Source organism: Trichoderma harzianum (assembly GCF_003025095.1).
Source record: "Trichoderma harzianum CBS 226.95 unplaced genomic scaffold M431scaffold_15, whole genome shotgun sequence".
NCBI classification, from domain to species: domain Eukaryota; kingdom Fungi; phylum Ascomycota; class Sordariomycetes; order Hypocreales; family Hypocreaceae; genus Trichoderma; species Trichoderma harzianum.
Window position 1 is genome coordinate 933,520 of NW_020209263.1, and position 13,290 is coordinate 946,809.

Genomic DNA, 13,290 nt, shown 5'->3' on the forward strand with positions numbered 1-13,290 from the left:
GGACCATCGCCGTTGGAAGCCTCAGCGAGATCAAGGTCCCAAGAGCTAGCCAGAGATATATCACCCAGCTTGAAATCGTCAGCGCTTAAAAGCTGTTGCACAACACCGTTAAACTGATGAGACAATGCCAAGAGTTGTGATTCAGGAAGAACGAATGAATCGTAGATCAAGACAAGCTTGACCTTGTCGTCGTAGACATGCCCCTGTAAGACAAGAGGGTAGGAGAAATAATTCTGCACCTGATCTTCTTGATCATCTTGCTCAAAGACAGGCTCTAAAATGGTGTCGATATCCTCCCCAGTCAGATGCTGCATTGGCTGGACCAGCATTAAGGAGGTGAAATCGCAAGCATCTTTAGCATCAGCTCCTAATCTTGAGATATTCTGCAAGCCATACTGTTCAAAAGGAATCATCTCAGAGGCTTGGCTTTGAACATCCTGAAGAAATTTGGACACACGCTGTTCGTAATTGAGACGGACACGGACTGGAACTGTAGCAACAGCTGGACCAGCCATTTCGGTCAGACCTGGAACAGCGGCCTGCCTCCCAGAAATAGTAGAACCGAAGGTCACGTCGTCGGTATCACAATAGCGGGCAAGAATAAGTGCCCAAGCTGCCCGGAAAACCGTCGCTTTAGTGATGGCCGGGTTTGTAGATGTGGGAAAAGGAATGGAATTTGTCATCATGCGTGTTTTATGCTTCGACTCGCCGGAAGTAACACCAGCAGCTGGGAAGCTGGCCCGTTTTGCGTTCTCAAGCTGGCCTCGCCAGTAATCAGCGGCCGCATCAGCGTCCAAGTTTAGAGTATAATTAATGAAGCCATTGTACGGCGTGATAACCGGCGAACTTCTACCCTCATACTCTCGCCGTAAGGTCTCCAGAATAATCCTCAACGACCAACCGTCGTGAACCGAATGATGTATAGCCCACATGAAATAATTGGTCCCATTTTGGTCTTTAAGCATCGTATAACGAGACAGAGGCGTACCATACGTCATTCGGAGCGACTGAGCGGATACTATAGCCGTGCCAACGTCATCGACCTTGGTAGTCTCCCAGGGGAGCTCTTCGTTGATAACAACTTGGATGCAAGAGCCATTAATCATCACAAAACGAGTGCGGAGAGCCTCGATAGTAGATGAAGTGAATTCCCACGCTTGCTTGAACTCTTGGAGATCGACATGATCCGGAAGACGATAAGTGTACTTGGCGACGTACGATCCAGGCTGCTTCACAGACAAAGCCATGAGACCTTCTTGAAGTTTGCTGCAAGGATAAGCGTCTTCAATTTCCTGCATTTCAGAAAGGTTGAGCTCTTTTCGAAGGCCGTCGGAGAGAACAAGGTCTTGTATGTCTTCATCTAAAAGGCTGAATTGTTCAATCTCCTGAATCTCGGCCTTTTCGTTCATCTCTGTAACCTTACTAACTACAGACAGCAAGCGGGGGTCATCAAAGATGTCCTTCACAGTCAACAGTATACCCTCTTGTCGCATAGCATTGACTAAATGGATAGCAGTAACGGAATCACCGCCGAGGCTAAGGAAGCTATCGTCGCGTCCAATTGATTCCATAGAAATATTGAGAATTTCAGCCCAAATTTGTTGCAACTGGCTTTCCATCGGAGTCTCGGGTGCCCTCTTTTTGCCACTATTGAGTGAGTATTCCGATAATTCATCAACGGATAATAGATCGGCATATCTCTTCAGCGCCTTGCGGTCAAGCTTGGCGGATGTGCTAGATGGCATATAGCTGCAAGGAATGAAAAAGGCTGGGACCATGTAAGACGGGAGAACAACTTTCAGTTCGCCAGATGCGGCAATGAGGCGAGTCTGAAGGTCTTCATTAATCGACATGAACGGACCCTTGTCATCAGCTTGAACACGAGCATCAGCTGTCTTGGTGTCCTCGTTAAAGCAGAAGTAAGCAACGAGATTAGAGCCATTGTCACCGCTAAGTACGTCGACTGCGACTTGACGAATTTCATCAATAGCTTGCTGCAGATAGTATTCAATTTCGCCTAATTCAACACGGAGGCCGCGAATCTTGATCTGTGTATCTTTGCGGGTTGAAAATTCGAGTGTACCGTCTGGATTGTAATAGCCCAAATCGCCGGACTTGTAGAATCTACTCCAGTGCTGGGACTCACGACGTGGAACCCAAGCCGGCAGATCATATACCATCGATGATCTGGTCTTCCCAGTGTCTGCAAGGTATTCACGCAACAGAGTCGGCCCTTGAATAAAGATCTCGCCGACGGTACCCGTAGGCGCCAATCTCTGCGGATTTTCTGGGTCTACAACCCAGCAAAAACAGCCAACAGGCCGACCAATAGTACGAGGACTCTCGTCAATGGACTGCCACTCATGAAGCGACGATAAAACGCAGGTCTCTGCAGGACCCCAGCCACAGATGAATCTAAGCTTTCCAAACCAGCTGTCACAGACATCGCGACCGACAGCCTCGCCTGCCAAAACCATGAGCTCTAAGGAAGGGACGTCTTCTGGCTTCAGAGTACGAGCGAACGATGGCGTAAGGATTGTTGAGTTTATTTTGTTATTCTGGATGAAGTTTGATATGTCATTCAATCGTGTGTTTTCGTCCGGAATGTATACGGAGCCACCCGAGATCAATGTCGCCACGATTTCACCAACAGAAAGGTCAAAAACGAAAGCTGCAAATTGTAGCATGCGAACATCGGCAGTCATTCCAAGCCTCCGACTGATAGCAGTCTGCGATGTGCATACTGCCCCATGCTCCATCACAAATCCCTTAGGGGTACCTGTAGAACCCGACGTAAATAGGACGTAGCAAATATTTCGAGGCGTCACTTTAATGGCAGGCCCCGTGGTGCCGGTCACATCGCTCTCAGTAAGCTTCTGATAGAAGAAAGGGCTAATCTCAATAACAGACAGGCCAAATGCGTTGCAAAGATGGGCGTTAGATGGGGAACAGAGTATAATTTTTGCTCGAGTCTGACTAACAATCTGGCGCAAGCGTTGCTCGGGATGAGATGGATCGAGGGGAACCCAACCGGCCCCGATTTTGTTGATTGCGAGGATCGAGACGATATACCAGGACGATTTTTCAAAGCAAACAGGTATCAACTCATCAGCTTTAAAGGTAAAATTCGTGGCGAGGTAGTTCGACAATTGATTGACCGCTTCAACCAGTTCGATATAGGTAAAGCTTCGGTCCCAGCCTACAACAGCAAGGGAATTTGGCCGTTCAATAGCCTGTTTGTCGACCAATTCGTGAAGGCAAGAATCGATAATGTCAGGAATGTCGTCATTTGCTTTTAGGCTCTGCTCAAGGTCCCAAGGACCGGCAACAGAGACATCACCGATGAGTTTGTTTCCAGGATTCAAAAGCTGCTGTACCACATGTTCAAACTGATAAGAAACGGCTTCAACTTCAGCTTCAGACAAGACTTCTGGGTTATACAAAAATCTCTGATTCACATTCTCCTCAGCCATGTAGCTGAGCATAACCATTGGGTAGTTGAAGTAGTTGTTCATGGACTCAATCATCAGATGATCTTCTTCGACCTCTGCCTGCAGCAGACCATCTTTGCTATTGAATATGGTACTTTCTTGCTCCTTGGGCTGAATAACCAGTAGAGATGTAAAGTCACAAGCCTCTCGAGCTTCAGGGCTGAGCTTAGAGATATTGTGCAAACCATACTGTTCATATGGAACCATATCCAGCGCGTGGGCTTGGAGATCTTGTAGCAGTTGACTCACAGGCTTTGCAGCCTCCAAGCGAACTCGAATTGGAATAGTGGCAATAACTGCACCAGGAGTTGACAGAAGACCATCCATTGCAGCCTGGCGACCAGAAACAGTGGCGCCATAGCATACATCACGAGCATCGGAATGACGACCGAGTACGATTGCCCAGGCAGCTCGAATAATAGTAGCCATGGTGATTGAAGCATCTTTTTGATCAGAAAAGGATACCAGACGGTCAACAACACGAACCGCGCCCCCAGTCTTATCGGCAGCAAGGCGTTTTCCAGCGGCAGGGTAGCTAGGTCGTTGAGCACCAGAAAGGTTCGATCGCCAGAAGCTGGCGGCTGCCTCGCTATCCATCTTGCTAACATAGTTGATGAAGTTAGAATAAGGGGATATAGAGGAAACATCTCGGCCGTAGTACGTGTTGTAAATGCTGTCCAAGACGATGCGCATGCTCCAACCATCATTAATAGCATGGTGAATGACCCAGACAAAGTAGACATCATGCTTGTCCTCTACAATAGCAAATCGGGTTAAGCGAGTTCCATATCCTATATGAAATTGGGGAATCAAGCGTTTGTAGGACTCAAGGTTATGACCAGTGGTGTTCTCCCAGTCGTCATCGTTTGTGATGACAGCCTGAACTGCGCAGCCGTCTTCAAGCATAACTCTGGTTCTTAGTGTGGCGTTGCGCTCCACAGCTGTTTTCCAAGCAGCCTTGAATTTAGCAATATCGATGTGCTTGGGGACTCGGTGGTACCACTGCGATATGTAAGAGCCCGGTTGTTTTGCAGTGAGGGCCATAAGTCCTTCTTGAAGAGGCGTACAAGGATAAGCGTCCTCAATGATTTGGTCTTTCCCAAGGCCATACTTGGTTCGAATAGCATTACTTTGCATAAGTTTGCTCAGATTTTCCGTGAGGAGGCTGAAAGGCTCGACATGAGAAGATTTGCCCTTGTTGGCAAGAATAGTAGCCTTGGAAGCTACCTGGAAAAGACGAGGGTCATCAAAAACGTCTTTGACAGCGATGGATATTCCGGCGTCGCGAGCAGCGGAAACGAAATATATAGCAGCGATAGAGTCACCACCCATCCTCAAAAAGTTATCGTCTCGACCAATGGAGTCGGTCGATAGTTTCAGCAGGTCGGCCCAGATCGCTTGGATACGCGTCTCCATTTCGGTTTCCGGCTTGCGCTTTTTACTATCCACAAGAGAGTATCTTGAGACGTCTTCCTTGCTAAGCTTGGAAAACGCAAGTCGCAAGAGCTTCATATCCAACTTCGTTGAGGTAATAAAAGGCATATACTGGCAAGGGATAAACAGTGTCGGTATCATGTAGCGAGGAAGCGTCACGCTGAGCTGACCAACTAAGGCAGTAAATTGGCTTTGAAGCTCAGAAGTCATGGGGGCCAATACATCCTTCACGTTCGTCTCGGAGTTCTTGCCAGCAGTGCGAGTTTCATCTGTGAAACAGAAATAGGACACAATAATTGCGCCACCATCTCTGTTTACCACATCAACGGCCACCTGCTTAACGCCCTCCAAGGACTCACGGAAGTGATGCTCGATCTCTCCAAGCTCAACACGGAGGCCTCGGATTTTCACCTGGTTATCCTTGCGAGACCCAAATTCGATAGTACCGTCCGCGTTATATCGACACAAATCGCCAGACTTGTAAAATCGATCCCAGTGACTGGTGATACGATTTGGTACCCACTCAGGGAGATTCCGGATGATTGAGGCCTCGGTTTTGGCCGAATCAGCCAGATACTCTCGAAGGATAGTCGGTCCCTGAATAACAACTTCACCAAGAGTTCCGATAGGAGCCAATCGTTGCGGGTCCTGCGGATCAACAATCCAGCAGTGACCACCGACTGGTCGACCAACTGTTAATGAAGATTCGTCGAGACTCTTCCACTCATGGAGAGTTGAGAACACACAAGTCTCAGCAGGACCCCAACCATTGATTAGCCGCACCTTTCCAAACCAAGCTTCAAACACGTCTCGTCCAACAGCTTCACCAGCAAACAAGAGCAGTTCCAAACCAGGAATGTCATTAGGATTTAAGGTCCGTGTAAAGGAAGGAGTCAGATATGCCCAGGTGATTTTCATCGTGTTAATGAAGTCAACCAAGCTACCTGTATTCATCCTTGTTTCCTCAGATGGAACACAGAGGCAGCCGCCCACAACCCAGGGACCCACAATCTCGCCAATAGAGAGATCAAATACGAAAGAAGCGAACTGAAGCATTCTAACGTTAGATGTCATCCCAAGACGCTTAGCGATGGCAGTCTGTGAAGTGCAGACAGCTCTATGCTGCATGACCAGACCCTTTGGCGTTCCGGTACTTCCAGAAGTAAACAGAACATAGGCTGCATTGCGTGGAGACACATTACTGATCGGTCCATATGAGCTCGCCTCTGTCATAGCCAGTCTCTCATCCAAAACATGTGACACCTCGACGACGTTAGCAACCAACTTGGAACACATATCCACATTGTTGGCAGAAGCCAAGGCCAGAGTCGCCTTCGTCTGCGAGACAACCTGTTGCTGCCTCTGAAGTGGGTGCGAGGGATCAAGAGGAACCCATGTAGCCCCTGCTTTATTGACAGCAATAATAGACACAAAAAACCAGGCCGATTTCTCAAAGCAGACGTGTACAAGATCCTGATCCTTGACCCCACAATATTTAACAAGATAATGTGCGAGGCGGTTGGCAGCACTATTAAGTTGTAGGTACGTTAGCTCTAAGTCCCAGGCTTGAATAGCGGTGGCGTTTGGGCGATTTTCTGCTTGTCTCTCAATGAGGTCATGAAGACACAAGTCGACAATCATAGTATCCTCACTATTGGCCTTAAGAGACTGCTCTAAATCCCACGAGCCAGAAACCGATAGATCACTTAGAAGCATATCAGTGGCTGCAAGCAGTTGCTGGATAATGTGCTCATAGTGGAAGCATAGGGCCTCAAGCTGACCCTCAGTGATTGCATCCGCGTAATAGGTCCAATCCAGCTCAATGCTATCCTCACCAATACGAGGCTGCAAAACGAGGGGATAGTTGAAGTAATTGCGCATAGCTTCTTCTGAGAGAGCTTTTTCAACAGGTCCTTGTTGCAGAATAGCATCAGAGGCAGTATAGACAATAGATGTAAGATGGTTATTTGGCTGAATGACGATCAGGTTGGAGAAGTCGCAAGCTTCCTGGGCATCTTGGCCTAGTTTTGAGATATTCTGAAGACCATACTGTTCATGAGCAACCATTTCTGCAGCTTGAGCCTGAACTTTCTCAAGAAAAGAGGCTGTACTCATGTCGCGGTCAATTCTGATGCGAATCGGAACAGTGGCAATCATGGGTCCAGGAATCTCATTCAATCCAGGAACCGCTGCCTGACGCCCTGATAATGTGGTACCAAAGCACACATCATCAGAGTCACAATAGCGGGCGAGGAGAAGAGCCCATGCCGCACGAAGAATTGTAGCGGTGGTTATAGAAGAGTTCATCGTGTTGCGGAAAGGTATCGTCTTCTTCATTACTTTGTCTTCGGAAGTAGCAGAAAGTCTGGCAAGAGGGAAATGAGCCCGCTGAGCACCATCCAGCTCCTTTTGCCAGTATTCGCCAGAGGCAGCAAAATCAAGCGATTCAACATAACGAATGAAGCTGGAATACGGCTGCAGAGCCTTGGTGTCATTGCCATGGTAAGCGTGATAGAGAGCATCAAGAACGATTCGCATAGTAAGACCGTCAAATACCGCGTGGTGAATCAGCCACACGAAATAGACACTACCATTGCTATCTCGAACCAGAGCATGCCTACTCAAACGCTCACCATAGCTCATACCAATATCTCGCGTTTGGTTGAGGAAAGTGTGGATATCCAAACCAGATGGGAGATGTTCCCAAGCAGTATCCTCAGTCATCACAGCTTGGAAAGTTCGACCACCGAGAATAACCACTCGTGAACGCAAGCTGCCACATTGCTTAATGGTAGCCTCCCAAGAAGCCATAAATCGATCAACGTCGACATCAGGCATCAACTTATACACAACTCTGTGAATATAAGAACCTGGCTGCTTCATACCTAAAGCCATGAAGCCTTCTTGGAGAGTTGTACACGGATAGACATCCTCAATTACCTCAGTTGTCGTGAGCTTGCACTCTTTCCGAATCTGATCCTTGGCATCATCAACATTCTTTTCAGTAATTAAGCTAAATGGCTCTGCTTCTGCCGTCATTGCGCGATCTTCCTCAATTGTTGCCACAGCTGCCATTTGAGCAAGCTGGGTATTATCAGAAATAGCAGCCGGGCTCAAACGAATACCATACTGGTAAGCAGCGGTAACAAGCTCAATAGTTGTCAAGGAGTCGCCACCAAGCTGGAAGAAGCTATGTTTCTTGCCGATATCTTGTCTGCGTATCTGAATGACGTTTTGGAGGATATCAACCCAGATGGCTCGAAGGACGATTTCCAGCTCAGTCGTAGGGATTTCATCATCCGCAAGCTCAGTCTCCAAATAACTAGAGTCTTCAATAACGCGCGACCGTTTCTCACGAGCAGATAGATTGGCGTCGTCGGAGCCCTCGTCAGGACTATCGTGGCTCCAATGATACGGAGGCAATCCGGAAATTGCCTTACCATGGGCGAATAATGGAGTCAGCTCTAGAACAGCTGACTCTTGCCATAGCCGTCCAACAGCAGAAAGGAAGCTCACTACACCATCTGCGCCGCGTGTTTGGGACGAAACATAGTTGAATGGGACATTTGTTGCCGCACAAATCTGTGACAGAGGAATAGATAAGGCAGAGTGTGGGCCAATTTCCAAAAAGAGAGGCTCTTCAGCGCATAAGTTGAAGACGGTGGAGATAGCAGTGCTGAATCGAACTCGGGACACCAAGTTGGAGATCCAGTACGCGGCACCAAAATCACCCTGCTCTTCAAGGACCTTCTCACTGACACTAGACACAAAGATAGCCTTGTTCCTCTTAGGCTCCGATGAAGCGATGTTTTCAGCCTTCAAAAGGCCAAGCAGATCGTCTGCAAGCGAATCCATATGAGGAGAATGGTAGGCAGCATCAATGCGCAAAACGCGAGCAGTCACATCAGTCTTAGCTGCCTTGGCCGATTTCAATACTCGCTCAACTGCTTCACGATCACCAGAAATAGTGGTACTTGAAGGAGAGTTTTCGCAAGCAATCACCACACTCTGTTCCAGAAACTCCTTGATTTCTTCCACGCTCAAGCTGACCACACCCATGCCACCATCCTTCTGGTTCTTAGTAGTGACATAGCCATAGTAGTAAGCAATTGTGATAGCATCTTCCAAAGAAAGGAAGCCCGCAGCATAAGCCGCAGCGATTTCACCACTAGAGTGACCAACGACTACCTTAGGCGTAACACCGAGGCGTTCGAAGCGGTTAACTATTGCGATTTGTAGCGCGGTGCTCAGAGGGTAGGAGAGTTGCGACGAGTTGATCTGGTTCTCTGGATCGGCAGCATCACGAAGGAGCTCATCTTTAATCGACCAGGTAGATGGTACCTTCAGTTTCTTCAAAACGGCATCCATCTTCTCAATATCCTCTCGGACCTCTGGGTCAGCTTGGATGAGCTCCTTACCCATCCCCGCCCATTGGGCACCCTGACCGTTGAAAATCATGGTGATAGTGGGGGTCTGAGCAGAAGACTTGACAGAGGCTGAGGTATTGATGAAAGATGAATCTGAGAGAATGGTAAAGGCCTTGTATTCCAGAGCCTCGCGCCGCAGGGCACGAGTGTAAGCAATGTCCGCTGCATCAGTTGGGTGAGCCTGAGCATACAAACGGTGCTCCTCGATTTGCTTGGCCAAAGACGACGCGCTATGTGCAGAAAAAAGAACAAGTTCCTGTCGAGTCTCAGATCTAGGCGAAGGAGGTTGAAAGTAGGAGTCGATAACGAATTGAGCGCTGTATCCCTCAGCGTGAGAAGCATTGATGCTGATTCTCTCAGAAGAAACATTTGGAGGAATATTCCGGTTCTCCAGAATTACCACGCTCTTGATCAAGGTTGCAAGACTGGATGCACCCTCGTCAGGTGCATCGGATCCAGAGCTTTGGCCACGCGTAATGCTTTCTACACTGGACTCTCGAATGACAGCACGAATTGGGTTACCATCACGGATGACATCAGGCAACGTCTTGATATATACAGCTGACACTGCCTCACCCATTTCTGCTTCATTCTCGGAACCCAGCATCAAGTTGGAGCCTGCGACTACTGCAGATCTAGCATCTCCAGATCGCACAGCGCAGTAAGCCTTGTGTAAAGCCACAAGAGATGATGATGGTGTCGACGTAACCACAACGCTAAAAGAAAGAAAGGAAACAATAATGTTAGTAACAGAATACACGACTCTGGGGAGCAAAATGTGAAACAAACTTTGGTCCCTTCATATCATTTTTCGACAATACCATTGATACATCGTCCTCTCCAGACATGCCGATGTAGCAGCCAACACAAGCATCTTCGCTCCGGTAGTTGACCTCGCATGCATCCTCAAGGCACTCGCGAATAACTTCCAGAAGCTTCACTTGCTGTGGACCACAGCCCTTGGCCTCTTCATCGGTCATGGAGAAAAACGAGGCATCAACAATATCCACCTCTTTTTGATCAGCGCCACCCAGTCGCAGCGGACTCTGAGAGTCACGACTGTTGGCAATGGGCTCCCACAATTGACCAGCATTATGAATGCCTCCAGGGAGCCGAATACCAACACCGCAGATGGCAATTGGGGTTTGAGATTTCTCCCCATTATTGTATTCAGCTTTCGACGCCATTTTTTTTTCTCACTTGCGTTTAATTATCACTTTTTTTGCGTTTCCTCTGTTCTATATTGGGTATGTCGGTGTGTATGCCAAAGATGCTGTCGATACCGGTGGGCAGAAAAAATGGTCTCGTTTCTCGTTTCTCCAAGATCGATTCGTCGGTCGGAACACCCTTATCAGGAATGTCTCTAATTATATGGTTATAAGCAATAGGTGTTGTAAAAATTGAAGAATCAGCGATCTAGAAGAGAACAAGATCCTTCCGATTATGTACAACGGTTCCAGGAAAGAAGTTCGAGTAGACAACAATGTCTATATCGAGGTGAGGCGAGGTGCTTCAAAGCAGCACGTCTGCGTACTCGTCGTAGGAACGAGAATCTCAATGTGGAGAGTCTAAGTTGAAAGACGCAGCGGTCCAATGTAGCTATTATCAGGCCAGTATGTAGTCTCCACGTCTTAGAGTAGATACCAGATATTATTAAGATGGTACCCTAGCATTCGTTACTTATTACGAGCATTATGATATGCATGGGGTATCCGTAGCGGCTACGGTGCTACTCTGACAGACAATGTGCGGCCTAGCCATCAGTTCCTCCCAGCTATCAACAATACATAGTACTTCTTGTATTACAGTTGCGGCACACGGACAAGGCTTGGCACGTACATAGTACGGCCTGCTATTTTGTGCGTGTGTGAATCACCGGGGTCAGCAAACTGCAGGGGAATACATAGATTCCGATACTGATACTAATCGGTCGTAGCAGCGAGTGGCCGTCTTAGACATTGTGGTGGGCAAGAGTACGCGAGAAAGTGGGCTCGTAGTCAGGATTTTCATGTACTACTACTTCCAAGATCAAGTCAGATCTGAGCACCTAATACCGGGCTGGATGGCGGCTTCACGGCCCACGACAGGGATCCCCCGGCTTAGCTGAAGATGAAGCCGCCATAGCGGTCAAGGATCAGCTTGCAGCAGACTCGCAATGTCTCGCGTGTCTTCCAGCGGAGACGCGGCTGGCCAGAAAGTGGCACCTTGGGTCTCGGAGATAATTCATGTAGCACACTACCTGAATTTAATTATGTTTAATTTCACCGGTCTCAAGTATCTACCCGCTCTTCTAGTTGGTTCGACCTCGATTATGAGCTTTCATTGCGCAGAAACTACCCTACAGCGTACCTTGTCGTACTCGAGTTATTAAATCACCTCTTGTAAATCCAAATCGGCGTACTATCAAATATTCTTGCTGGAGTTCTTTTATCTGTTGTCAAGTTTGCTGTGAGATTCCGGCTAAAATAAAGACATCGTAAGAAGACATGCTATTTGACAGCATGGTACATGCTAAGAAATTTTGAATCTTGGCTTTTGATACTGCACGTCTACTGCACGAGTTGAGCTGCATGAGCAGGGTCCACATAATCACACATAATCCAAGGGAGTCGGATAAACGTGTGGAAGATGGTTGCCAGTATCGAATCTTACCTACATACCCACGAATCGTAACAGTGAATCCCACGCACCACGGCTCTGGCTCGTCTAGAAAAGCCTCTGAGAGTAGCTATGATAAACCACAAAAGATGAATCTCGCAATGAAAGAGGCGGTTTTCAGCTTTCAAGCCACACATATGCGGGTAAAGGGAGAGGTCGGCGCTTCGACAGCCCTCTTGTTGCCGCTTGTTTAAGCTTGTCTCCTGTCTTGCTTCGACCCGCTACGGGATACTAATTCATACCGACAGGGGACCCTAGTAACGCCGGGATCTCCACCATCCCGTCAGACGCCAGTTCTCAGGGTATCACTAGCTTTGCCTATTCCAGACGCCGGTCACTGTCTGACAACTGCCGCCCGGAGATATTACGTGGGAAGCGTTGATGGCGCTTTCGGGACTTACATGCTGTGGACGGTGTCACGAACAGCCCTTAGACCAACTTTAAGGGCTGAGAAACGTAGGCGTCATTTCTATGAGACATAATGAGTTTCGTCTGGATTCTCTCAACCTTTACGCTAGCCCAACCTGCGTCTCCGCAGTATAGATACGATGGCTGGATAGGATCATACGAGTATGAGCCGCGGGATCCAAGACAACCTCTTGGTGCTCACGTAATGTCACGACAGACGCGGTGGCAATTGTGATGGTAAACTATAGGCTCTAGTGTTGTTTGTCAGTATAGGACTAGCTATTCTTTGCTAGGTTCGAAACGCAATCCTGCACGATAGGCTCCCTGCGGCTTTGGTCACAGTCCTAATGTCTCATATTATAGCTGATCGGTTTAAAATTATACCGAATGAGAGCATTCGTATGGGTGTGAACAGTTGCTCATCTCCTCCCGTGTCTCAGCGTACGACTTTGGTCCGTCGGCCGAAGGCAAGAACACGACTGCTCATCTGCATGTGCGAGACATCGGGATTGTCAAATGTCATAAAGCACTATTCCAGCCTCACCGGATGAACCTTGATGCGCACTTTATGAGATGTCTTGGCCAGCCTGGCCATACATGGCTCGGCGCAGCGAATTACCGAATTCCACTTCTTCATCTGTGAGTATTTATAGTTACAAGGGAGATGCTGGACCATCCCTGTGGCGTGGCATCTAAGTTCATTAGGGAGCTCTGACAAATGGTTTCGCTTCAATGATCCATACGTCAATCGTGGCAATCTGTCTTTTCCTCTTTAAGAACTAACTATAGGGTTCTTTCTCGAACATTTTTACGAGTCGCTGCACCTGGAGATCTAGTCCATCCTGTTGGTCTAAACTTACATGCCGTGATTT

General features: G+C 48.0%; 1 protein-coding gene across 1 annotated transcript in view; it reads right to left on the bottom strand.

The window, feature by feature from the left end:
- The window catches only part of M431DRAFT_96073 (hypothetical protein), a gene marked incomplete at both ends in the record, with an annotated part of 62,707 nt that extends 52,168 nt beyond the window's left edge, over window positions 1-10,539 (bottom strand). The window contains 2 exons of the mRNA XM_024924782.1: window positions 1-10,068; window positions 10,142-10,539. The exon at window positions 1-10,068 is cut by the window's left edge and continues 52,168 nt beyond it. Of these exons, the coding sequence (XP_024769971.1) occupies window positions 1-10,068; window positions 10,142-10,539 (10,466 nt within the window). The remainder of the gene's footprint in view (window positions 10,069-10,141) is intronic.
- Window positions 10,540-13,290: the final 2,751 nt, after the last annotated feature.